At 44.1% G+C, this 26056-nt stretch overlaps 1 protein-coding gene and 1 non-coding gene across 4 annotated transcripts; one reads left to right on the forward strand and one right to left on the reverse strand.

The window, feature by feature from the left end:
- The first annotated feature begins 768 nt into the window (after nt 1–768).
- INHBA (inhibin subunit beta A) lies at nt 769–25343 on the forward strand. 3 transcript variants are annotated; one of them, XM_024990466.2, is made up of 4 exons: nt 769–932; nt 4533–4716; nt 9460–10014; nt 19867–25343. In XM_024990466.2, exons 3-4 carry the CDS (start codon nt 9627–9629, stop codon nt 20754–20756), a joined length of 1278 nt encoding a protein of 425 aa, XP_024846234.1. In that variant the 5' UTR covers nt 769–932; nt 4533–4716; nt 9460–9626; the 3' UTR covers nt 20757–25343.
- Nucleotides 10759–10808, reverse strand: MIR11996 (microRNA mir-11996). Its single transcript, NR_162318.1, has one exon. It is a non-coding gene; the product is annotated as a microRNA mir-11996 (primary transcript).
- Nucleotides 25344–26056: the final 713 nt, after the last annotated feature.

Genomic DNA, 26056 nt, shown 5'->3' on the forward strand with positions numbered 1-26056 from the left:
TGACTTCAGCACCAGCTGAGCAAACTGACTACATTTAGTCGTGCGTGTGCATGTGGGCATTTTTTTTTCCCTGTGACTAACATGAAACTAACAGCATCTAGTAAAACAAAAGCTCCTTGAAATTTGGGGAACTTATTGGGTGAACTTTTTTCTTCAGGGATCACAGTTTTAATTACTCTCATTTCATACTTAAATGAGGCAAAAGGACAGGATTGGCTTCATGTCCCCATTTATTAAGTGATCACAAATTCACCCTTGGCTTGTTGGAAAAGAAGTGTTCTGAAGTTTTTTTTTCCTTCTAATACATTGTCTCTTTCTTCCTCCATCATTTGATCCTATCTTTAAAGAGGAACTTGGTGAGTATCCAGAAAAGGGGGACAGGGGCTGTAAGTTAATTTTTGAAAGTCTAAGGCTAGTTGTAGACTCCAGAGATTTCAGTGAAACTCTCCAAATATTGTGTTTAATTATAGTGTGCTTTCCCAAGTTGATAAAGACTAACAGAAGTCCTGCCTGCCAAGGCACCATTGCAAACTTGACCTTCCTAAAATTAGGGTGGGGCACCTGTAAATATTTACTAACCAAGCCACAGTGTCAGTGTCTGTGAAAGTACACTGTGCCCAGAACAAGGGCACTCCTGTCATGCAGGCCTGGATGGGCCTTGGGGGTGCTCCAAGAGAGGGGTAGAACCTTTGGACTCTCTATCAGCACAGGAGGGAGGCAGCGATTCACTGATTAAAAAAAAAATACACACAGGACTTTCCCCATTCTTTTCTGTGTCTTTCCTCCAAAGCTACAACTTGGGAGCAGGTTGTGGATGGGCAACATTGGATTAGGATCAAGATTCCTTCTTTTATGAGTCTAATGGCATCTGTAGGCTAAGCTTCTGAGTCCTTCAGGCAGCAACATGGAACTTTCAACCCAAGGGGATCCAGGTGAGAACCACAATTACGACTATTTGTTATTCATTCCTTTGCAAGCATTGTTCATCATCTTCTGGGGCAATAGGAAGAGCAACCAGATGTTCCCTGATTGGATTAGAACTGACTTTTGATAAACACTTTTGAAATATTATGTTGGTTAGTAAGGCCTTTTAGTGTTAGTGTTGCTTTTATTTCTTTTTCAATATCAATTTTTTCTCTAGAGGTTATAACTGTGTATTTCTCTCTCTAGATTGAGTTTTTCACCAGGACTAAATGATTACTTCTTGGGAAGAAATCCAGGCTTTTCTGAATCATTTGGAAGTGGATGGAAGTCTTTGGTTCTAAAATAACCATCTATTGCATAGACTAGATTCAGGTGTTGGCGTTGATGAGATGGCGTCTGAGTGTATAAGACGTTCCCCTCTTGCTATGTTCATCTCAGAACATTCTCTGACTGACCCTCTCCTCTCTGGATAACCCAGGTCACTTAGGAACTAAGTGATAAGCCTGGAGAGCTGGCCTTATTGTGCAGAGATCAGCATTTCACATGTCAGCTAGATGGATCCAGCCAAATTCCCTTTTGTGGGTTTCACTAGCCTTTGTTGATGATGCTGATTATTTTCTGTGATATGGGCTCCTTCACAATATTTCCCCCAGTCCTCACAGGACAGCAGCACCTGAAGGGGCATGGCCTTCCTTGAACATTCATCCCACTTCCTTTACAAAGGAAGTTTGGCGAATATAACGTTGCTTGGAACATGCATTAGGATTTAGCAAAGCACTGTTTTCTCTCTGTGGATATTGACTGTGTGTCATTCCCCCAAGGTATTAAACAAACAAAATCAGCCACATCATATTTGCTTGCTCTGGGAGCAAGGCATGGTAATCTCACTTTTGCAAATTTCACTTCAGGGAATTTTCTAGTGAGTGGATTTCTCAGATACTGACTTGCTCAAATGAATAACTCATTCCTCATTCACTTTTTGTTTTCCATTACCTGTTGCCTCCTAACAGCTTGGGTGGGGGCCAATTCATCTCGCTTTGCTGCCGGTCACCAAGATTCTGCTTTTGGTTAGAACACAAAGCCAGAAGCAAATACTTGGAGGCCTCCCTGGAAAATTGGTGGGGATGCTTGAGAAGTACCCTTGCTGTGTCAATATCTGCTCTGCTGTGCAGGTTTCCGGTAATCAGGAAGCCCAAGACAGACAAGGAGGCAGAATTACTTGAATGATTCCTTTCTTGCATAGATGCCGAGGCCCTTTGGAGCATGTATGGGAAGGAAATTAGGTGAAACTTTGGAACAATAACTCAAAGTCAGGGTTTCTCCACTGCAGAGGAGTTACCATTTGGGGTTGGATGATTTCTCTGCTGAGACGGCTGTTAGGTGCATCATTAGAATGTTTAGTGGCATCCCTGGCTTCTACCCACTAGAGGCCAGTAGCACCTTCCTTCCCAGTTACACCAAGCAAAAATGTCTTCAGACATGGCCATATGTCTCCTGGGGATCAAAATCATCACAGTTGAGAGCCACTGCTGTAGATGGAGTGATAACAGTTTATTTACTGAGGTTTTTCTTTCTGTTTTTTTCCTTAATCATGTTAATTCCAGCATCTGGGTTCCCTTGGTCCAGGTAAGGCACTTCCAACTACTCTTAAAATAGAGTAGTTGCACATAGCACAAGGCCTTGTGGGATATTCTGGTGGTTCGAAAGAAACAGGATGCTTAGGAATAAGAGTTTTAGTTTAACTATTTCTGATCCTGTTGTATTCTAGTGAATTTTGGAGGACTTTTTATTATAAATTTATTTGATTGAAGTATAGTTGATGGGCAATGTGTTAATTTCTACTGTACAGCACAATGAATCATTTATACACACATATGCCTTCTTTTTCATATTCTTTTCCATTATGGTTTATCACAGGATATTGAATATAGTTCCCTATATGGTAGGAAGTTGTTGTTTATTCATTCTGTAGAACAAGAGTTTGCATCTATTTATCCCCAACTCCTAATCCATCCCTTGGAGGAATTTTCATGTTTCACTCTTCCTCTCTATTGAGTTGTATTTATTCATTGATTTGACAAGCAAACAGCTTCCTAGTTCAGTTTAGAATGTGAAATGCTCATTCTTCCTTGTCCCAAATCTCTCTTCCTAACCCAGCGCCCAGGAGATGGGCAAGCTCTGGCTGTCCAGGAAACAGGCAGGGATTGCCAGTTCCCTATTCAACCCAAACCATTCGATGAGACTCCGGAAATCTCCCGGCAGCAAATACCACTCTGGATCCCGCCCACGTTTTCTGGATCCGGAGAGGCTCTGCCTCTCGAGGGAGTCACCACTCCCCACGGAGGCAAGGTTTTCCTGCCTGGAGCCCAGAATAACACGTCAAGCTGCTGAGAACACCTCGAATCTTATTGATTTCTCCCTCTAGTCACGTTTTCTGTTCGGTTTCCCAGACGGGGGGATGAACCAGAAATCATGCTTTTGGGGGAACAGATTTTTCATAGGAAGGAACTAAAACACCCTGAATCGTCAGCAGCCTAGTTAGTGCTGTGAACCCCCAGCCTCGTGCCATTTCGACTGAATCAGATGACAAGGTCCCAGTCACCTGCTTGGGGCGTTCACGCCTCCTAGTGGGTATTTTTTTTTTTTTTTTAACAGAATAACAGGAGAGCCAAAGCGTGAGCAGCAGCTAAAACAACAGAGCCATGAAAAAAAAAAAACAGTCCCCTTTTCTAGGCCTGTCTCCTTGTTCCAGGAGTAGTGAGCAAAGAGACCAATTAATAGCATGGATGGAAGCCGAAGGACAGACGGTTTGCTTGAGAAGGAAAATGAACATTCTCGCTCCTTGATCTATGCCAATTTTGCACGGGGACAGCTGCTGCCACGGGTAAACTCCACTATAGGTTAGCCGTGCCCCAAGGTGTGTGTCACCGCGGTCCCAGGATGGCACAGGGACTCTGGTCTCTCCCTCGCTCGCACCGTTGAGCTCTTATCCTTAAACGAACTTGGTTTTTTGACCAGCTCACTAATTGTGATTGAAAACACCAGCTTTCCCAGCAAGGCACAAGCCCTGGAGTTTAGCAGCAGCAAGACAGGCCCTAATTGCTCCATTTACATAAAAGTAGAAACATACAACTTCTAAATATAGATCTCTGGCACATCGCGCCTTTTGCAATTACAGTAAAATAAGGTACCACAGTTTCCCTCCCGGCTCCTCGAAGCAAGCTGCTCCACCGGGTTCTCCAGGGGCCGCTCCTCCAGGCGAGAACAGAGCCCTGCAAAAGGCTCCAGCGAAGAGACGAGGAGCTTTGTGAAGGAGTCAGTAAATCAGGCCTCCTGCACTAGGTGAAAAGCGCGGTGGCAGCCGGCCACCGTGCTAGCGCAGTGGCGGGGAGGACCGGGCTCTGCGATCCGAAAGGGGACAGAGCTGGCGGGGCGGGAGCGCTCCCCGCGCGTCTCTGTCCGCCTGGGAGCCAGCCCGCAAGTCCCCTTCCTGGTCCCTGACATTGGCCGTGGCTTTCAGTCTTGGCACTGATAACTGGGTTCAGAGATTCCCAGCTGCACTTACTGATCAGTGATTTCCCTCCCCCCTCCCTCTCTGAATTCTCTAGCTGCCAAAAGGGGGGAAAAATCAAGAGCTGCTCTTAAAAGAAGTTGCCCTTGCTGGTGCTCCGGGTAAAAATAGAGGCGGCCGCTGCGCAAGGCTTGGCCCAGACTCCAGCCCCGCGAGCCGAGCTCGAGCAGCGGCCGCGATCCGGCGTGATCCCCGGGAGCTGCCAGCAGGTGTTGCTCAAGGTACAGTAGCAGGCCGAGCAGCGGGACCGCAGGGCCGGGGTGGGGGAACTGGGGCGCGGGGGGAGGGGGCAGGAAGTGAAAGAGAAACCAAGTCGAGGAAGGAACTGGAGATGCTGATCAGGAGCTGAGCGGACCAGCTCCTCCACTCCCCGGAGCCCTGGAGTCCGGCAGGGAAAAGATCATTCCCCCATCCACAAGAGTCGACAGAAGTTATTTTAACCTGCCTGCTTCCTCTACCACCTCCACCTCATTTCCACTGAGTGAGGAGGCATTTCCCGCGTGGCTCAGCTCTGAGGTTGGGGATTCAGGTGGAGAATGATATCACAGCTGGTGGGCTGACCTAGGCAGGTGGGCACCTTGGTGGCATCCGTGGCCAACGCGATCTGAATCACCCGAGAGAGAGGGTGGCTTCTGTGGTCGGGGTGCTGCATATTCTTGTGACACATATGTTCAGAGAGAGGCACCAGGAAATCTTTATCACCCAATATTTTCTGAGCACGTGCTTGATCCTGCAGTGGAGTAGGTGGATCCCACTTTATAGATGAGTACACTGAGGGCTGAGGTTATCTGGTTGGTAAGCATTAAAACTGGGGTCTCATCCAGGTTGATTTGTGCCCCGAAACTCATAAACATGGTGCTATTTCCAGGACACCAGGGTTCATGTGGGGAGGAGGGGTGAATTTAGATGCCCCACCACCACCCCCCAGGTCTCATCCAAAAAGGATCGGGAAGTTCCTTTCTTATAGAGAGGTTGGATCCATCCAGTTCAAACCTGATGGGCAGCTTTGGAGTTAACCAACACTGATCCTGTTTCTATCTTTCCTTCTCAGATTCCTTCTGTTTCTGTACAACCTAACATTTTATTTCCTACTTCATTTCTGAATATGCAATTCTCAGACTACTCTGCCCCACCCCAATATACAGTTCAGCACCTACACGTGCTCTGTGTTTAGCCAAGACAGACCCCTTGAGACAAACTTCTGGTGTCCTAAAGGAACCTGCTTAAACTGCACATCAGGAGACCAGAGTCTCTATATTTTGCTTGTGGGCACAGTGAAAAGTTTATTTTATGCATGTTAAATCCTGCATACAAAACAACATATCTGGTCATATGGCTTTCATTAGCTCCCAATTTTGCACGTTTTATTCAACTTGTCATGAATACCCGACTTAGGCTTTAGCTATGCTTCTTCTAACAACCCTTCCCCAGCATTCTTGTCTGAGAATTCCTTCCTCCTATGTTATCCCTGACTAGCTAACTCTGCCTCCTCCCTCCCCCAAAACACCCTGACCAACTTAACTCCAGTTTCAAGAAATGTTCACTTTTTTTCATTAATCTCACGTTGTATTTGTAACAATTTAGAAATCATAGGACTTGAAGTTCTGATAAAGAAGAATCATGTAGGAGATTTTTTTTCTTTTCTTTTTCTTCTAGTTAGATTGGGATTCTAAAGGCTTGGGAAGCATACTTATAAAGTTCACTAGCAGAGAGTGACTATCTCCAAAGTTCTCAGTGATAAATGATTTATAAAGCAGGTATTCAATTTCAAGATGTAAAATAATAGTGTAAGTCAAGAGAGGGAAGAACATCATCCCATAGGGATACATATTTCCCTTGGCTTTTTCTCAATAAAACATCTTATTTTAAAAAATTAAGTTTTTCAAGATGTTAAATAATGCTGTAAATCAGGGGAGAGGCGATCATCCCATACAGGTACACCTATTTTCTTATTTTTTTCCTCCCTGGAATATCTTATTTAAAAAAGTAAAATCAGAATCTCTAGGAAGAGCACTGTGAACTTTCTTCCCTGTAAGAAACAATAAAATACTTTGTAAATAGAGGCAACTTCATGAAGTAACAGATGCTTATGTGAAGATATAAAACTGAGCCTGAATATAAGAAGAAGTGTGTGCTCGATTGGTCAAAGAAAAGTTGAAAGTTGGACCCTCAGTGAGACAGAGTTTTTGGATTCCAGGATTGTTCCAAAGGGGAGTCCAGTCAGTCAGACATTTCACTGGCTCACTGATCGCCCAGTAGTGTTACTGAAGCCAAGAAAGGCTTTCCATTAGATAATGAGTTATGAAATATGTCTCACACTGGAAAAACCAGTCATCTGCTGATGTCATGCTGATTCTAACCAATCCCAAACAAAGCCCCAGCCCTCCTCTGCTTGACTGGTACCCATGTGTGACTGTACAAATAAGTAGTACAGTATAAAACTCCTCAGTGCCAATACCATGAAGAGGAACCCGGACAGCTCTTACCACATGAGACAAGAGTCTGCTGGTGAAAGAGAGGACCGGAAAGGTAATGCTTTTTAACTTAACTTCTGAGCTCTTTCCACATTCCTAGGCAGGATGGTGAGCAGGACTTTTACAACTTCTTGGCACATCCATGCAGATTGTGATCTGTACCTTTTTATGTGTTTAAGCAAGTGAATAGTGTTTTTAACAGTAGAGCATGCAGATAGATTATGTGTTTCTACAACCCAATTCAGCATCTCTAGGCAAGGACTTGTGTCAAAGAGAAAGCTAATTTTTAAGTTACATTCACAAATAGTAAATTCAGGGAATACACACAAACTCACATACAGAGAGGGTCCTGATGATGAGTTACATTTATCTAAATGCAGGTATTGGGACTCTCAAGTTGTTTGGAGTCATTAAACTTTGAGTTCTATTTCAACCTCTCTTGTAAAACTTAATTGGACTGCAAAATGCTTTGGGTACTGCATATGGGACGCCAAATAGGTAGATTATGTTATAAACCTTCAGTTTCAAAGATATTTTATTAAGCAATTATTAACACAAATGCCACCCTTTCCCCATTCTCTTTCACCATCCCCCACTAGAAGAAAATTAGACTCTTCAAGGAATGTTGACAAAATCTGAACAGTAATACCAGGGTAACTGATGTTCCTAGAGGTAAAAATTCTAAAGGTGGCTGGTCACAGAGAAAGTCTCACAGGCAGATGCTTTAGAAAAGGGGGATGGGGTATCCAATTCAGAAAAGCTTTGTTACCTGTGCAAACTGTAATTTTAACTTAGTATCACACTGGTCTCACCCTCTTCCCCTCGCTCTCAGTTCTTATGCTTCTAGTAATGTTATTTATTAACTTTTCCCAACCAAAGTGCATTGCTTGACTATAATGCTCTGAACACACTAGGTGTCAGATATAAGCTGACTGTATCTACAGAAACTGAGAGGGCTTGCTTATGTGTGGGAAAGAAACTGAGAGGGAAGGAAAGCTTTAACAGATGGACCTCTTAAAGATACTTCTGCAAGATAAAAGCAATAAGACAGAAAAATGAAAAAAAGGAGGGGGGCGGGGGGAGGAGAATAAAAAAAAAACTCAGAGAGGCATTGTTTAAAAATTCACATTTTTCTTTTTCTGTGAACACTGAAATCCATGATGATTTCATCTGTGCTGTTCCTTTGAGAGAAAAAGAAGCCAGTCTGTTGACTGGTCCAGGATGCGGGTAAGGGGCAGGCTGAACAAACTACCCCATGACAGAGAAAATTATTTACCAGTATATTTTAGAGATTCTTCCCCCCGCTAGGACCAGTTATTCAAGTCATAGGAGCTCACTGTTTGTATAAAATAATGTGGGAAAAGCCAGCGGAATTCTGCATTTTACCTGTGAAGTCAGAGCTAGTGGTGGTGAGCTGTCATCTGTGAGTGTGTGTGCTGGGCAGGAGGGGTGGCCACTAAAGACAGGGCACAGAGCCTCACTTCACATGACACAAGCGTGTAACCCGCTGCCTGCCTGTGGATCTTTCAATGCCCCGCTGCCTTTTGCAGTTGGAAAAAGTAGAGTGTATTATATGACCCCAAACAAAAGTTCTGTTTGCACTCCCCTCTGATCGCCTGCCAGTGTTGATGGCCCTGAACATTGAGATATGAATGAATGGGGGAAAGGACAGTCTGCAGGATTCCCTTCAGCCGGAACAGTCAGCTGGCCCCAGTGCCACAGTGGCCCCTCTTCTTGACCTTCACCACCTGCCTGCCCACCTCTGGGCACCCTGAGCCCCACCTTCCAGGCAGTGGCCAGGCAGGGTGGAGGGGCACTGGGGCAGGCTGTTTCAGTCTGGTCCTCCCTGTTGATGGAGACAGGGCGTTGCTTGGGGCTTTGCTTGTCCCTCTAAAAGAGGAAGAAGGTGAAGCAAGGGGACTGGGCAGAGAAAGAAACAGGGTCGGGGGGAAATGAAGAAGAAGTAGTAGAACCGAGTCAGGAGAATTTCCTTCAGAAGGGAAAGTAGAACTCCAGAGAATGGTGATATTTGAAGAGAGGTGTGTGTGTAAGGGAGCAGAAGGCAGGCAGCCTGTCAGAAAGAGCTGTCCCTCCCCTTCCTAATCACAGCCTTTACTCACAGACAAACTCCCTCCCTCTCCCATTCACTCACTCACTTAGGGCCAATCGCTCCGTCTCTCCGTCTCCCTCTCTCTCTCCCCCTCTCTCTCTTTCTCTCTCCCTCTCTCCCTCCCTCCCTCCCTCTCCCCCTTCTCTCCCTCTCTCTTCTGTCTCCCTGTCTCTCTTTCCCTCCCGTCCTCTCTCTGTCTCTGTCTCCCCCCCCCACCCTGTCTCTCCCTCCCTTCCTTCTTCCCTCCCTCCCTCCCTCTCTCTTACTCGGAGACAGTCAGAACTCTCCTCCCTGACAGCCACAAACCTACAGCACTGACTGCATTCAGAGAGGGAACCTGCAAACAAAACTTCACAGAAAACTTTTTGTTCTTGTTCCAGAGAATTGACTGAAGAGGAGAAAGGAAAAAAAAAAAAGAAAGAAAGAAAGAAGGAAAAAAAAAAAAAAAACAAAAAGGAAAAAAAAAAAAAAAACCAAACCCTGTGCGTGAGGGGGGAGGAAAAGCAGAGCCTTTTAAAAGGGCAACACAACAACTTTTGCTGCCAGGATGCCCTTGCTCTGGCTGAGAGGATTTTTGTTGGCGAGTTGCTGGATTATAGTGAGGAGTTCCCCCACCCCGGGATCCGAGGGGCACAGCGCGGCCCCAGACTGCCCGTCCTGTGCGTTGGCCACCCTCCCAAAGGATGTACCCAACTCTCAGCCGGAGATGGTGGAGGCCGTTAAGAAGCACATTTTAAACATGCTGCACTTGAAGAAGAGACCCGATGTCACCCAGCCGGTACCCAAGGCGGCGCTTCTGAACGCGATCAGAAAGCTTCATGTGGGAAAAGTGGGGGAGAACGGGTACGTGGAGATAGAGGACGACATCGGACGGAGGGCAGAAATGAATGAACTTATGGAGCAGACCTCGGAGATCATCACGTTCGCGGAATCAGGTGGGTGCCTGCCCGGGGATGGGGGTGGGGGGCACACTGCTCTGACAGCCCTCGGCGGCGACGGAACTTCTTGCCCTCCAGCTGCACCCTGCCTGGGAAGGTCATGAGTTATTAGGGGACGGTAGCGGATGGACCGCGGTGGGGGTAGGGGGGTGGGGAGCGGGGTAGAGACCTCCCAGAGCTGGGGCGCTGGGGTCCTGGGCAGGAGATGGCTAGCTTACACTTGCTCAACTCAGCCGGTCGTCCCGGAGGAAGCTCTCGGCCCAATGTGGAGCAGGAAGGCAGTCTGAGAGAGGCTCCCTCGCCCTGCCTGCCCGGGGAACTAGATCAGAGGAGCCGGAGGAAAGTCGGGGCATTTTCTGGTGCTGGAGGGAAGCCCGGAGGCTTCCGGACCCCATCTGAAGTTTTTACTGTGGGTGGGTGGGGTGGGTGGGGGGATGGCGGCAAGCGCAGGACCGGGATGGCATGGCCCAGATGAAGTCATTGTCTTAAAAACATCCCCTTTTCTTTAAAAGTCCAATCAGGGGCCACATCGAGAAGCAGGGCATATTAGTGACAGTCATTTTTACCTTTAGAAACTCTGTCTTTAAAGACACAAGCATCACAATCTAGGCAGTGAAGAACGACTTTGGGGGATGGGGTGGGCTAGGGAACAGATGACATTGAACCATCAGTCACTTTTGGAACACTGACTTTTGCTCTCTGAACTAAAAAAAAAAAAAGAGTTTTGTTCTCTGTAAAGTTACTAAGAGCTCTCTGCCAAGGAATGCAACCTTGACAAAGTGCTCTCAGATACTACACTGAACTCCCACTCAATCCTTAAGAGGAAGAACTTTAATAAATAGATTCTAATCGTTGGCTCAGGACCACGCTAACCTGTTGCTGAAGAAAACAATACCTGTCAAAAGGGCCTGCTGGAGACCAGGGGTCAGGTTATTTTTACAGTTATGTGACCCAGATCCTTTTGCTTGTCTACAAGCCCCTGTGTGCTGTGCCTGGGCACACACAGATGTGTTAATTTCATGTTACTTTCATGGTAATGCCAGGCTAAAGAATTGCATCTCTTGCCAAATCCATTTGAAAGGAATGCCATTGTTTTGTTTGGTAGAGCATATGGCCAGTAAAGTATGTGCCGGGACTCCCAGCATTGCTGTTTAAAAGTTTGCCGCAGCAGTATAAACAATTAAGGCAACACTCAGAATTTCCAATCCTGAAAACCTGTTGACTCAGATGTTATATTTTCAAGAAAACCACGTGAGACCAGGGCATCCTTCTGGGGGATGTCACCCAGACATTCTGGGGTGGGGGGTGGGAGTGGAGCAGATAGCCCGCTGACTTGCCGGCTCCCCCTCCTAGGAAAAGCTCTGGTGTCCCGCAGGCCATTTAGCTCTCACCAGAAGCGTCTTTCCTTTCAAAAAGGTCTGACTTTCTTCCCTTAAAGCTCTTTTTCGATGCAGTCCCAAAGGACTTTTGACTTTATCTTGTGAAGCTTACTGAGGGAAAGAGGCAGGTTGGAGTCTTTCTGAGCTGCTACCCAATTTTTCTTAACATTTTCTGAGGTCCTGAGCGGGGAAATGGATTCCAGTGGTCTAGGCGCTGCTCCTTCTGCCACAATAGGGACCCTGTATATGTTTTTATATACTAATTGCCACACAGAATGGCCTTAATTGCAGCTCTTCCTCAATTGGCTTTACCCACATCATATGACTAAGCAGGCCTATGCCTTTGGCCACTTTTAACTGTACACCTGATGCTCGCAGTGCACCCGCTTCCTGACTTCTCCAACTTGTAAAGCAAATCACTCCTTTGGCATTAAGAGATTTTGCAGGGAAAGAATTTGAGTTTTTGCCTTCTTTCTTACTTATGGCCTTCATCTCAGTGCCAATCTTTTTGTCAATTATTTGAAATCTTGTCATTTTTCAAAAAACCTTTTCTGGTACCTGTTTGGTTTGAAAGAAATTGAGCTACTTTTTGAAAAGGTGGATTCATTTAACTTACGTGTTGACTACAGTTTAAGGTCTATGATGGAAAACTCCTCCGGGTTGAGTTTACAGCTTGACTTGGGGCAAGTTGCTGGCTTCTTAGAAAAGGTTTTTGACCCTTGCTCATTTTTCTTATTTGAGAAGTCTCACGCATCAACTTTAAGGCGATTTAGTATGATTTCACAAAAATGATTGCTATATGGACAATCTACTCTCCAAGTAGAGTAAGTACTCTATGAGTATTTTGCTGCTCCTTTGCTAACCCAGAAGAGAGATTTATCATCAGAACAATTGTCGTGAATATATAAAAATGTCTTGTTGCTTTTGGAATAATTCAACCTTAGTAATTCTCAAATGACATCAAACATCAAGATTTTTAAGAATAGCAAAGGACATTCAGTTTTGTTTTCTTTAGATACCATTCTGTACAGCATAGAACTCAGTGTCACCTGCATGCATGTCACAAATGCTCACCCATACACGCATTCTTCAGCCTCATGATTCCTCACTTGAGGAATCATGTTTATTGTTCCCTCTACTCATTATGACGGTTGAATAAGGCCAAGACATGGACTCACAAAAGTCAGGTGCCAGGAACTTTTTGAACTGAGTCTGCCCCTTGTATTCAGGTGGAAAGCACCCACCTTGGTAAAGCTGATATGAGTTGCTGTTGACTAAGCAGTACAGCATTGCCCTCAGCTTCTCTGAAATGTATTCTCACAAACAACAATGATTTTGTTTTTATATCTGTAACCCCAGATTGCTTACCAAGGTGACTGCATTTTTTGCAAGGCTGGCAACAGAATCCTTTGTTGTTTAACACCTTAAGGAACAGGAGGAAGAGATGGGTAGAGTCAAGCCAACTATCACCATAATTATCATTGAAGCCAAATTAGTGGTCTTCTTGACTTCTCTCTCTATTTTCTCTTTTTATGATTTGTGACAAAAGCTAGTCAGTCAAAGGAGGATAATGGTATATTTGAGTCTCATGCTGATTCTGGTGATGAGGTCAGCAATTGATAGCACTTACTGAAGAAAGTATAGGGAAAGAAAGACAAATCAAGCACCAAGAAATAGAAAATATGCACACAGCCAGGTGTTGTTGAAAGCAACACATACATTTCCTTCCTTGGAACATTCTAGTTAACAGAAGATTTGAGTTAAAATGTACATACACAAATGTTCCCAGACAGATGTCTGAGGTGGCTTGCTAGGATGACTGTTTTCCTCCACCCCAGGAAAGCCATCTCAAGGTGGAAATGACTCCCACTACCCCATGCCCATCTTCTGAACTTGCTGGGAATTCACCCTCACGGAGGTTATACACTCTCTTCTCTGAATAATGAAAATAATCGGCCACAAGAGGGCGCGTTCCAAAGACTTTTGCTCCTTACCAGTTAATCTTCCAGGGAAACAATTTCACCTACTGGAAGCCCCAGCCTGCATCGCCCTAATCTTGCTGATTAACAATCCGCCCTCCCCGCCCCACCCTCCTTCCTTCCATCCTGCAGGAAAAGTTAAGATTTTATGGGTTGAGAGGAACATGACTACCTGTAACATATTACATGAGACAGAAGGTAAAGAAATAGGAATTCTAGTGATACATATGGACATTCCACAGCTCTATGGAAGACAGAGGAATGATAAATTTCAGAAGCAAACAAAGCAGAGCGGGGAGAAGTGTGACCGTGAATCATCAGCAATCCTGATTTGCTCACACATCTCTCCCTAATACGGCCGCCTGGGCTTTGACAAAACACTTCTTCCGTCTCCCCTGATGTGGTTGCCTAGTTGGCCTGTTTTATCAGCAGTTTTTACCAGCGACAAAGGACAAGTGACTTCAGACAGGGAGGAGAAAGTCTATTTATTTAATGCCTTGTGGGAACAGCACATAAGGCTTTGGAGGATGCGTTTGTTTCTGCACGGAGAGTGTAGAGAGAAATGGTGGAGAAAAGATGTGAAAAGAGATGGATTAGTGGTTTGGGCCAGAGGAGGAGGTGTATTGGAGTGCGTGTGGGGGAGGATCAGGGTAGAAATTCAGTTTTCATATTTGGAAAACCCAGAATCATACCTTCCCAGGCATTTTGCGTAAAAAATACGTGTTTCTCTTGGCCCCTCTTCTGCTAAAATGTACTCAGGCACGATGTCTTAGCTGTAGTTCAGAATGCTTTATACCCGACTGGTTCCTAGCTCCAAAACCCAAAGTGTAAAAGTTCTCAGGAACTTTGGAAGAAGTCTCTGAAAGTCCGAGGGTTAAACCTTCAGAAATTTTTTCTCCTTTTCGGCATCTAAAATCCCTTCCTCTCTAAATATTTAACCTTTTTTAAAATTGCCATTTAAATGAAAGATGCAGGAATGTGGCCGAGCATTTACAATTCAATAGCAGATCCTAAGCAAAGATAGTAAGTCTTTAAAAAAAACAAGATAATTTATAACCAAAGTTCTGCTTTGGCAAGACCCTCTCCTGCAGGTTAAAGGAGGCATAACCTTCAAGGCCTCACTTGCTGCTTTTAGCAGAAATCCTTGGGAACAGTCCAGATGCAAAATTAGTGCTTCAGGGAACACACATGCTGTATTCTCCCATCAGTGACTGTACCATGTCTAGGCACAGGGAAACGCTGATGAAGAATGGAAAATGAAAGTAACAGCTGTGTTTTACAGCGAGCCCCCCCACCCCCATGTGGTGAGTTTAACTCCTCCATAAACAACAAGGCTCTTTACATTAACATTAGAGACTTAATTATTACCCACATGGAGAAGGGCAGCATACTTTAAGTAGGACCCTGGTGAGGAGAACAAAACATATCAAAAATGAAACACTGCATGTTAGTATCATTTATTTCATCGGAATTGCTCATGGACCCATGATCCTGAAATGCTGGTGGGGTTGGGTAGGGTAGGAGCAGCATTTTGTATCCTAGTGTGGGGGAGGGGGAACAACCCGGAACTTGGCTGCTTAACCCTTGGCATGCCTGCCTATATCCCTCAGTGAGTTATGAACACATTTGAAAAATTCTGAAAGCATCAAAGCAAAGGAAAATGTGCTTTCAGGTATTTTCACTTGCAGGTTTCCAAACTCATTCCTCCATTCAATGCCTCCCACTCAGAAACATTTCTGAGGTGTTCCTTACAAGGTGCAGTAATCATCTCTCCTATCCGTTTTTAGACACTTTTTTTTTTTCTCCCCTTGGTATGTGTCCACCAAACTCAAGAGAGGTTTAAGTGATGAAATATTATCACCCACATGGGTTTGCGTGGGACTTCTTAGTGAATTACTCAGGCAGAGCAGGCTGTGATACAAGCGTTGCTCACAAGCCTCGGGAGGGAAAAAATAGCACAGAGGATGAAAAGAATATTATCATAGAGTAGGTAATGAAAGGTTAGCAAAGCCAGCAGCTATATCTAGTTAGGTGGGAAATAGTGTAGGAACCCTGTACACACCTGTATAAACGAATGCTGTACCACAAAGCACTATGGGAAGATTTCCATTCCAAGATTTTATAGCAGGAGATATTTAAGTCAAGCCTGAAACTGACTAGTAATTGATCCTAAACACCGCAGCCTTAGGCAAACTCCTTCCATTTTTCGAATTGCTGTGCGTGGAGATTTGAGGATTGGAGCATCCTGAAAGCATCATTGCAGTATAGCCATCTGTCTCAGATAAAACACAGATAAAGCAAATGTAATCAAGTGACTACTTATATTTTTCATGCCTAAGAAATTTGAGGGTTGTAATATCTTTCTGAAACCTACAGCCCTGGTAAATATGAATTCCATCCAGCACCTAGCTCTCTCATTCTGTGCCCCCACCACTTCTGCAAGGAAAGCTAGATGTAAAAGAAAAAATAAATGCACTGCTTAATAAGTCAGAATATAATAGAACTTTGAAAATGTACCTGCATATAAGGTAGACATTAGGAAGCCTTGAATCTCTCTCTTCCCCCTGTTCTCCTGAGCATTATGGCAACGGCATTTTCGTGAAATTGAATCTCAGTTTTATTTTTTTTTCCCTGATAAAATATCATGCAATATACAAATAGCAGTTCCAGAAATGGACACCAGGAGAAGGAGGCGACAGGCATGTCAATTAGTAGGGGAAAATCCAAATGTCAGAAATCTGGGGGAGAGATCCAGCACGCAGGCAGTGGAGGCAAATACAGGGAACCAAGTCTTTCTGCTCAGATCATTAAACTGATGCATATTTCAGCACTGCGCCTCTTCCCAGTACGCAGGCGATGCCATGCAGTTAATTATCAGCCAGGACCAGGATGAAAGTCATTTTATGATGACTCTCTGATCCTAATATAACAGCACCTGACAGATTGAGTCCCCTCTAATGAGTACTCTCTTTGTACAATCCTCTCTCAGGAACACTAAATCATTTGCTTCCAAGTACAGCTGCCTGTGGAGAAGGGGTGGGGCTATATTGTGCATCAGAAACCACCTCTTGAGAAATGAGGGGCTGCCCTGTAGGCTGTCCCTGGGAGCAAGGGGCCTCGGCTCCTTGACCCTGTGGAGGCAATTTGCATGTGCTGTCAGTGGTACAAGTCAGCCAGTTAGCGTCTCACCACCTCTTCCCAGCATCTGTAGACTTCTCTGGATTTTATTCAAGGAAAGTCCAACGTGGGTGGGTCCGCACTGCCAGCTGGACCCTCTGTTTACCCAGGACCATCTACCTTCACCCTCAGCTCCTGCCCCGCTGGTTGAGGAAGGATTGTAGCAGAGCAGAGCCTGCGGAAATGAGTTACCTGAAACCCAGAGCGCCCTCCCAGCCTGGGGCCAGTCAGACTCTCCCGTTTCACACTCTTTCCTAGAAAAGCAAATCAGAACCTTGTGCCCTCTGGCTCCTCTAACTTAGCAGCTACTCTATCTCTGTCTTTAGAGTGGCACCCTGTGTGGTTCAGGGTTTCAGAAGTTGGCCTGTGTGGAGGCAGAAGGGAGACCAGCAGGGAGCTTGTTAACATTCTCTGCGGGGCAGGGTGGCTGTGCCCACACTGGAGGGGACCACAGGCTCCTCCACGCCTGTTCACGGAGCCTAGAGCAGTTTCCAGCTGCCTTTTCCTCTCATCTCTGGAGGACCCTACAACTCAGAATCTACAGCTGATGATCATTTTAGAGTTAAGTGATGAAGCTCTGCTTTGTGGTCTCTTCTCTTTTGTTTTCTTAAAAGATAAACAGTAACAACCACCACCCCCCAAACCCCACCAATTTTTAGCAAAGGGGAGTACTGGATTCCCGTTTTGAAAAAAAAAAAAAAAAAAGTCCTCATGCTTCCTTAAAAATGACAGTTTTCTCCTCTAATTGTTCCCCGCTCTGGTGATCTAATCATAAACCTAACTTCATGATTCATTTCAACTCCTGCCAGAGATGCGAGGTCGGAGGCAAAGGAATGCTGCTCACCAGCACCACCACCATCAGAGCCAATGTCCTTTCAAGTTTATACAGGGATACCAGAGAACCCTTCCTATACACATGCAGCCCTGCTGGGGCCCCGGCCTCAGTGAATTTACCACTAGCACTATCACACTGTTAAATTAAGAACAGAATCTACAGCTCTCCCTACACGGAATAGCCTTTCTGCTGCAGAGAACTTGAAACCATGCCTAAAATTTATGGTCCCGTAAACATCTCAGGGCTGAGAGTGATAAGTATGGCTGGATTTCCGTTAGCTATAGAAATCCAGGCAGGGAGACCCCCTAGGGAGTTGCAAGTTCTAAGAGGAACTTTCAGATGGTTCTCAGATTTGTGCTCCTCCGGATGCATGTACTCGAACAGTCGGAACCAGGTACACAGGGGCGGCAGTTGAGAAAAAGAGAACTTGTTTCAGATACCACCAAGTGGTAGCAGGGGAAGTGAGGGACCTCACTTTAATCAATCAAAGAATTCTACTCTGGACACCCAGTTCTTACAGTAAGTGTTGTTGCAGGAATATAGGTGCTTGTAGTAAAAGAAGGAAATGAATGACTTTTTCTCATTTTAGAATTAGGCAAGAACTGAGTGGTCCCTGCGTTCAACTGCTCTGCCAATGTAGGGGTCTCCTCTCTTATTAAGAGCTGTTGCTATTTTTGGACTCTCTAAGCAGCATTCAAGGGCTTCCCTGGTGGCTCAGCAGTCAAGAATCTGCCTGCAATGCAGGAGACATAGGTTTGATCCCTGGGTTGGGAAGATGCCCTGGAGAAGGAAATAGCAATCCACTCCAGTATTTTTGCCTGGCAAATTCTATGGACAGAGGAGCCTGGTGGGCTATAGTCCATGGGATCACGAGAGTTGAACACAGCTAAGTGACTAAATCTACAAACTGCATTCTAAAGGAAAGGAGGCAAAACTGAGGGATACAGGGGTAGGAGGTGGATCTCTTCTAGTTCAGTGCTAAGGGTGCCTCCATTTGTTAATAAAGAAGCAAGTAATTGACTACTTCCTGCTAATTCCTGGGCTGTGACAGTGAATGAGATAGACAGGACCTCAGACCTGGGGTGTCCTCAGCTGGACTGGCAGGAGAGTGGGGGTGGAGGTGGAGGGAAGAGGGGTCACTTCTAGGGGAAGATGGGTCATCCCATCTAAAAGTCAAAGCTTTATTAAGGGCAGTCACTATGGATGGTGTTTAGGGAGCAGGGGTCTTTTAGGTAGAAAGAAGAGCAACTGTCAGTGCCTGGAGATGAGAGCTGGTATGAGATGTTCATTCTGTGAAGCTGGACCACAAAAATGGGGTAGTGGGAGAGAATTGAGCTGGAAGGTGGGAGAAGCTCAGGTAGACCCCAGAGTTCCATACAGTTTCTGTGTTATATTGAGGACAGTAGGAACTCAGAGCAGGACTGGACGAAACAAGTGATGGGAATGAATCCACCTTTCCTTTATCAGCTTAATGGAGAAATGATGGGAGAGGGGCCTGACTCCATGCTGGCCTGACAGCTTGCACATAAAAGAAATGGCTGTTGCAGTGACCCAGGAAAGGAATGGTGGGGCGTGAAGCAGGTTGTGGCCATGGAGGAGGCAAGCCCCACGGGTACATGCCAGGAAGTGCTGTGTGTGCTTAGCTGCTCAGTCATGTTCGACTATTTGTGACCCCAGGGACTGTAGCCCACCAGGCTTCTCTGTCCATGGGGATTCTCCAAGCAAGAATACTGAAGTGGGTTGCCAAGACCTCCTTCAGTGAATCTTCCTAACCCGGGTCCCCTGCATTGGTCCCCTGCATTGCAGGTGGATTCTTTTATCATCTTAGCCACCAGACTCTACGGGCAGTCTTACATAGCAGGGGTGTTTGCATATTTGTTTCAGGGATAATAGTGTTTCCACAGCTTGCTAGAGCTTATACTATGTCTTCATCTATCTTATCCTGTTGGGTCCTTCCAAACCTGTGAGATAATGGGCCAAATGTCACTATGTTATTCCCATTTTATAAAAGGTAAGACTCAGGTTAAGCAGTTAGTCAGCAGACCCAGGCTCCCAGACACACTCAGATCTAGTCTCTTCTTTCTAGAGTAAGAGTTGATGAAGTTTTTTCTGAAAAGGGCCAGAGAGTAAGTCTCTTAAGCTTTGTGGGCCAAATGGACTCTGTCGCGGCTACTCAAATCCAAGTTCTAGTGCAAAGCAGCCACAGACAACCTGTAAAGAAATGAGCCTAGCTGGGATCAAAAATTCATGGGTACTGCAACTTAAATTTCATATAATTTTCACATGTCACAGCATCTTATTTTTCTTCAGCCATTTAGAGATGTCCAAACTGTCCTTAAGATACATAGGCCTTCATTCGCAGAGCCTGGTTAGAGATGATTTGTAACAGAGGCTGCCATGCTTGCCAGAAATTAGGAGGTGGCCTTGAACTTGACACTAACATATCCCTGCTCTCTTTTATGCTGTGTTTCATCTTTAGGCACAGCCAGGAAGACGCTGCACTTTGAGATTTCCAAAGAAGGCAGTGACCTGTCCGTGGTGGAACGTGCAGAAATCTGGCTCTTCCTGAAAGTTCCCAAGGCCAACAGGACCCGGAGCAAAGTCACCATCCGTCTCTTTCAACAGCAGAAGCACCTGCAGGGCAGCTTGGATGCAGGGGAGGAGGCTGAGGAAGTGGGCTTGAAGGGGGAAAAGAGTGAAATGTTGATATCGGAGAAGGTGGTGGATGCTCGGAAGAGCACCTGGCACATCTTCCCTGTCTCCAGCTGCATCCAGCGCTTGCTGGACCAGGGCAAGAGCTCCCTGGACATACGGATTGCCTGTGAGCAGTGTCAGGAGACCGGCGCAAGCCTGGTGCTCCTGGGCAAGAAGAAGAAGAAAGAAGAGGAGGGGGAAGGGAAGAAGAGGGATGGAGAAGGAGGGGCGGGAGGGGACGAGGAGAAGGAGCAGTCGCACAGACCTTTCCTCATGCTGCAGGCCCGCCAGTCTGAAGACCATCCTCACCGGCGCCGGCGGCGGGGCCTGGAGTGTGACGGCAAGGTCAACATCTGCTGTAAGAAACAGTTCTTTGTTAGTTTCAAGGACATTGGCTGGAATGACTGGATCATTGCTCCCTCCGGCTACCACGCCAACTACTGTGAGGGTGAGTGCCCCAGCCACATAGCAGGCACATCGGGCTCATCCCTCTCCTTTCACTCGACGGTCATCAACCACTACCGCATGCGGGGCCACAGCCCCTTCGCCAACCTCAAGTCGTGCTGTGTGCCCACCAAGCTGAGACCCATGTCCATGTTGTACTATGACGATGGGCAGAACATCATCAAGAAGGACATCCAGAACATGATCGTGGAGGAGTGTGGTTGCTCATAGAGCGCCCAGCCTGGGGGGGATGGGAGCGAGACGGTCCAGAGAAGACAGTGGTGACACGAAGACATGTTTAAGGTTTCTGACTGAAACAACCAGGAAAAAAAAAAAAAGAAAAAAAAAAAACTGAAAGCAAAACCTGAAACAGATGAAGGAAGATGTGGAGAAATTCCTTAGCCAGGGCTCAGAGATGAAACAGTGAAGGAGATGGGAATTGCGGGGGAGAGGGAGAGTGGGGTACCTTTCGCTTCTTCCTCCAGCATCCAAGGGGTGACAGCAGTTGCTCAAACGGGAATATCGTCCTCTCCTTTTCAGTTCCCTTTCCGTATGAGCCTCGAAGTCAACCTGTCTGGTCTGCAGTAATGTGGGCTGGCACAACCCAAATAGCATCTAGAAAGCCATGAGTTTGAAAGGGCCATTTATAGGCACTTTCCCACCCAGTAACCCAGGTCGTAAGGTATGTCTGTGTGACCCTCTCTCTGTGTATATCAGCCCATGCACACACACAAAGACGCACACACCCCTCGCAGACACATACATACCCAGCACACACACCCCCCCACTACACACAGATGAACACACGTACAGACCACACACCCCACCACGTACACGTGAACACACACACAGACCTCATGCACGCAGAGACACACATCGAACACACACAAAGGCATTTCCACAGCACACACACACATACACATATTCTGGTAAAAGAACACTAGTGTGCAGGTGGTCACACCTTCTTTTTCTGCACCACTTCCGCAACAAAACAATAACCAACATGAAAAAAAAAATGAGAACAAGAATGGGAAGCATGAAAGATCAAGGAAAAAAGAATACCAAGTTACATTTCGTTAAGGTGCTTATGATCTTAGAACTATGCAACCTAATAGGTTTGAAACTGTTTACCTGAGAGAGAACAAAAAGAGAGACTTTTTTGTATTGGAAGTAACCTGATTAATTTTTATTTTCTTCAAGGAGAGATACTTGAAAGGAATATGTTTGTCCATCTGTTGGATCCAAACATTTCTATATTTTGTAAATGTTGTTTTTTTTTTATCGTTTACTATTTGCACTACAATGGTGTTCGACCTGTCTAATCCTTATTTAACAAGTATTTTCTTTGGGTGGGGGTGGGGTGGGGTTCAGAGCTGCACTTAATGTGAGCTATAAAAGAACTGCTACAGCACACAAAATAGCTATTTTTATTATTATAATTATAATTATTATTATTATTTTGTACCTTAAAAAATAGACACATACACCAAAGACATTTGTGTGAGCCTTTAAACAGTCTGTCTGTGGTTGGTATCATTCACCATCAATGAGTCAGGGGTTGGGATTCAAGGTTGAGTAAGGTGGATTGTGTTCAGGCTTGAGAGACCTGAAAAGTTTGGTTGTTGGTTTTTTTTTTTTTTTGACTCCTTTTACATCCATGAAACAGGACATTTCATACTGGATGTACAGTAGTTGTACACTGTTGGATATCAAGTTCAATCAGATTCATGGAACGCTCCGTGCTCGTATGTGTATATACAGTGCTCGGGCACATGCATGTCTGTGTGTATGTATACATGTGGCGCATCGTGTCCATACACATTTTAAGCACTTCAGGCTGTCATTTTTTAATGTTCTTAAGGCAATGAATGTTTGTGTGCAAAACACAGTATTTTTAAGAAGGATAGGCTATCGTTTTTGCTTTTACTCTGAACTAGGTGGGCACATTTCAAAGATTGGGATGGGAAAAGCCTGGGAATTCCAGTGAATATTCAGCAAGACCCTCTTTTAATGTAAGGGATCCAATTCACTCCTCTTTCTTGTCCTCCAACCCCATCCTACAAGTTTCTTACTCCCTGCAGGGAAAACAAAACTGGAAACTCGTGTTCAATCTAGGCTGATTATTTGGATAACATATGTATTATCTGTTGGAATCAATCTTAAATCAGAAGCTTTTTCAGAAAAAAAAAAAATTAACCTGTAGGCCAGGATAAAAGAAGTGGGTGCATTTTTTAATTTGTTTTTTTATGATTAAGGTCTGGTTGTGAGAAATATTACCTGCGCAGCTGGACTCAATAATGTTGCTGTCACTAGTTAAACGATAAATAATTTGGGGGAAGGTGTTTCAGAGCATGGGAGTAAGAAAAAGAATGGGAAACAGGAATGAGGGCAGTAGTAAAAATCCCTGATATTTTAATTTACAGCCCAAATTCTTGATGTATAATTGGCATGCATTGATTCAGATACGAAAAGAAAAAAAACCCACTTTGTTTTATAAATATCAAAGTACATGCTTAAAGCGAAATTGTTACTGATTTATTCTATGATATTTAGCTTGCCTAGGTCATATGTAATTCATTTATGTGCTTTTTAAAATACAGAGCCTTACTTATACTGACTTGTTGAAATTTGTGAAAGTTGGGGGGAAAAAAGGTCTCATGGGGGAAATTATGTTTGTTAGAGTTCTGTAAAATATTGAAGCTTTCAGCCCTATGCCAATTTGTAGATTTTTAAAAAAAATTAATAGTAGGAAAATAAAGTATCAGTGAGCAATCATTCCCAAGGTGGTTTAGCTCTTCTTGAGAAATAGACCAAATCAGTCTGCTACCTACTAGGCTGTATGTAAGCCGATTTAATGTTGTTACCTGGCTGTACAAGCTACAGTCTAGAGGTTCATCCTATGCAGGAAACCCCACACGAGTGCATAAGAATGGATTCTAATTAAGTATGAGATGGAGTACATGCAACATTGATACTTCCTCACCCTTAACCATTGACTAGGAAATTGGGCAGCTGAGTGTCATGAAATTTTCTTGAAAAACTTTGAGGGCCTTTTGAACTCCTTATTTAGCATTGGAATGAATAGAGGAACCTATGAAAATAGTATGGGAAACCAAGTCCTAGTTCACTGTGTAATAGCAGAGATGGCCCAGGCAATAGACAAAGCGAAAAGAGGTTGAAAAAACAGCTGATCTTTCTCTGTGGCTCCCATTCATCTCAAATATGTATGCCATCTACTGAAGCCTTTAAATCCTGGATGTGTTGAGGGTACAATGGAGTTTGATAAGTGGCCACAGTAATTAATAGCAGAGCTAAATGAAATTACATATGACAATACTTTAATGGGAAATTTTCATTTATTAAATTACACATCTCCAAACTTTAAAATATTTTATTAAATGTATATGGCCTTGAAATAGAATGATAAATTACAACTATCTTTGATAATCTTGGAAGTTATGCAACTTTGTAAACAACCATGCTGTTCATGGAGCAGTGTGAGGTCAAAAGAAAAACTTTTAAATTCCACCGGACTATGTCTTCCCTATCTGTTTTCCTAAAGCAAGTTTAGCTTCATCTGATTTGTGCTCTTTCTGAAGGGCTCATCTCTAGGCTCTTAAAAGTCTACCCACATCCACTCTTCAAAGATCTGAAAAGCATGTGTTCCCAAATAATTTTTAAGAATGCTAAATATGTTGTAGATTTGATTGACTTTTTCTTTTCCTTTTTTTTTTTCCGCAAAAAGTAAGGTGAATTCCAGAACACTGAGTTGGGATTTTCTTGTCTCTGAAGACCAATCAATTCCATACTTATTTAAGATTGATTCCACACTCTGATTTTAAGGAGAGTATCTACCTTCTCCTCTTAGATAGAACAAGTGAATTTTTTTGTCACCCTTGAGAGATTGAACGTCAAGGTGACTCTAAAATCAGAAAAGGCAAATGCCTTAGTGCTATTAAGCTTAGACTCAAATTATCATGTTCACTTGAAAAAATGATTTCCTGTGGGCCTTTTGGCAACTTCTCTTTTCAATATAGAGAAAAACTTAGTCACCCTGAAAACCTACACAATAAATGGAACTTGTAGATGTGGGCAGAAGTCTTGGGGGTGGACACTGTGTATGTTTAAATTAAACCCTTTATCACTGAGAAGCTGTTGTATGGGTCAGAGAAAATGAATGCTTAGAAGCTGTTCACATCTTCAAGAGCAGAAGCAAACCACATGTCTCAGCTATATTATTATTTATTTTTTATGCATAAAGTGAATCATTTCTTCTGTATTAATTTCCAATGGGCTTTACCCTCTATTTAAATGCTTTGAGAAACAGTGCATTGACAATGGGTTGATATTTTTCTTTAAAAGAAAAATATAATTATGAAAGCCAAGATAATCTGAAGCCTGTTTTGTTTTAAAACCTTTTATGTTCTGTGGTTGGTGTTGTTTGTTTGTTTGTTTGTTTTATTTTGATTCTTTTTTTTTGGCATATTACATGCAGTTCTTTAACCAATGTCTGTTTGGCTAATGTAATTAAAGTTGTTAATTTATATGAGTGCATTTCAACTATGTCAATGATTTCTTAATATTTATTGTGTAGAAGTACTGGTAATTTTTTTATTTACGATATGTTTAAAGAGATAACAGTTTGATATGTTTTCATGTGTTTATAGCAGAAGTTATTTATTTCTATGGCATTCCAGCGGATATTTTGGTGTTTGCGAGGCATGCAGTCAATATTTTGTACAGTTAGTGGACAGTATTCAGCAACGCCTGATAGCTTCTTTGGCCTTATGTTAAATAAAAAGACCTGTTTGGGATTTATTATTTTTATTTTTATTTTTTTGTCTTATTGATTTCCCAAGATCAACCTTGCACACATATTGCCATGTCTTTTGCTGGGTGATAATTTTGTTTTTACCATAATTATCTGGAAGAGTATGAGGAAAATAGATCACATGGGAGAGACAGAACAAAAGCTGAACTCAGAGAGCTCAAATAGAAAAAGAATATATATTGCTGTGGCAGGCAGAGATTTGTAATGGATTGCAGGTACTTGTGAAGTGAAAGTGAAAGTGGGTTAGTCATATCCGACTCTTTGCAACCCCTTGAACTGCAGCCTGCCAGGCTCCTCTGTCTGTGGAATTTTCCAGGCCAGAATAGTGAAGTGGGTAACTGTTCTCTTCTCCAAGGGATCTTCCCAACCCAGGGATCGAACCCAGGTTTCCCGCATTGCAGGTGGATTCTTTACCATCTGAGCCACCAAGGCAGGTACTTGGACCAGAAATATTTAAATTAGATACATTTTGTTAATTTCCCATTTCTCAATGGCAAAATTCTTGTAAGTAACATGAAATAGACATTTCCTCTTTCTCTCCCTCGAACTTTCCTCCTTCCTTCCATCCCTCCTTCTTCTTCCTTCTCTTTTTTCTTCCTCCTTTTCTTTCTGGAGTTGCATGGGACTACCAGGTCTCAAGAACTACACACACAGGAAAGAAACAGACTGGTACCAACCGGACCCATTCAGAATCACACAA

The sequence above is a fragment of the Bos taurus genome, chromosome 4, assembly GCF_002263795.3.
Source record: "Bos taurus isolate L1 Dominette 01449 registration number 42190680 breed Hereford chromosome 4, ARS-UCD2.0, whole genome shotgun sequence".
Taxonomy (NCBI): Eukaryota; Metazoa; Chordata; class Mammalia; order Artiodactyla; family Bovidae; genus Bos; species Bos taurus.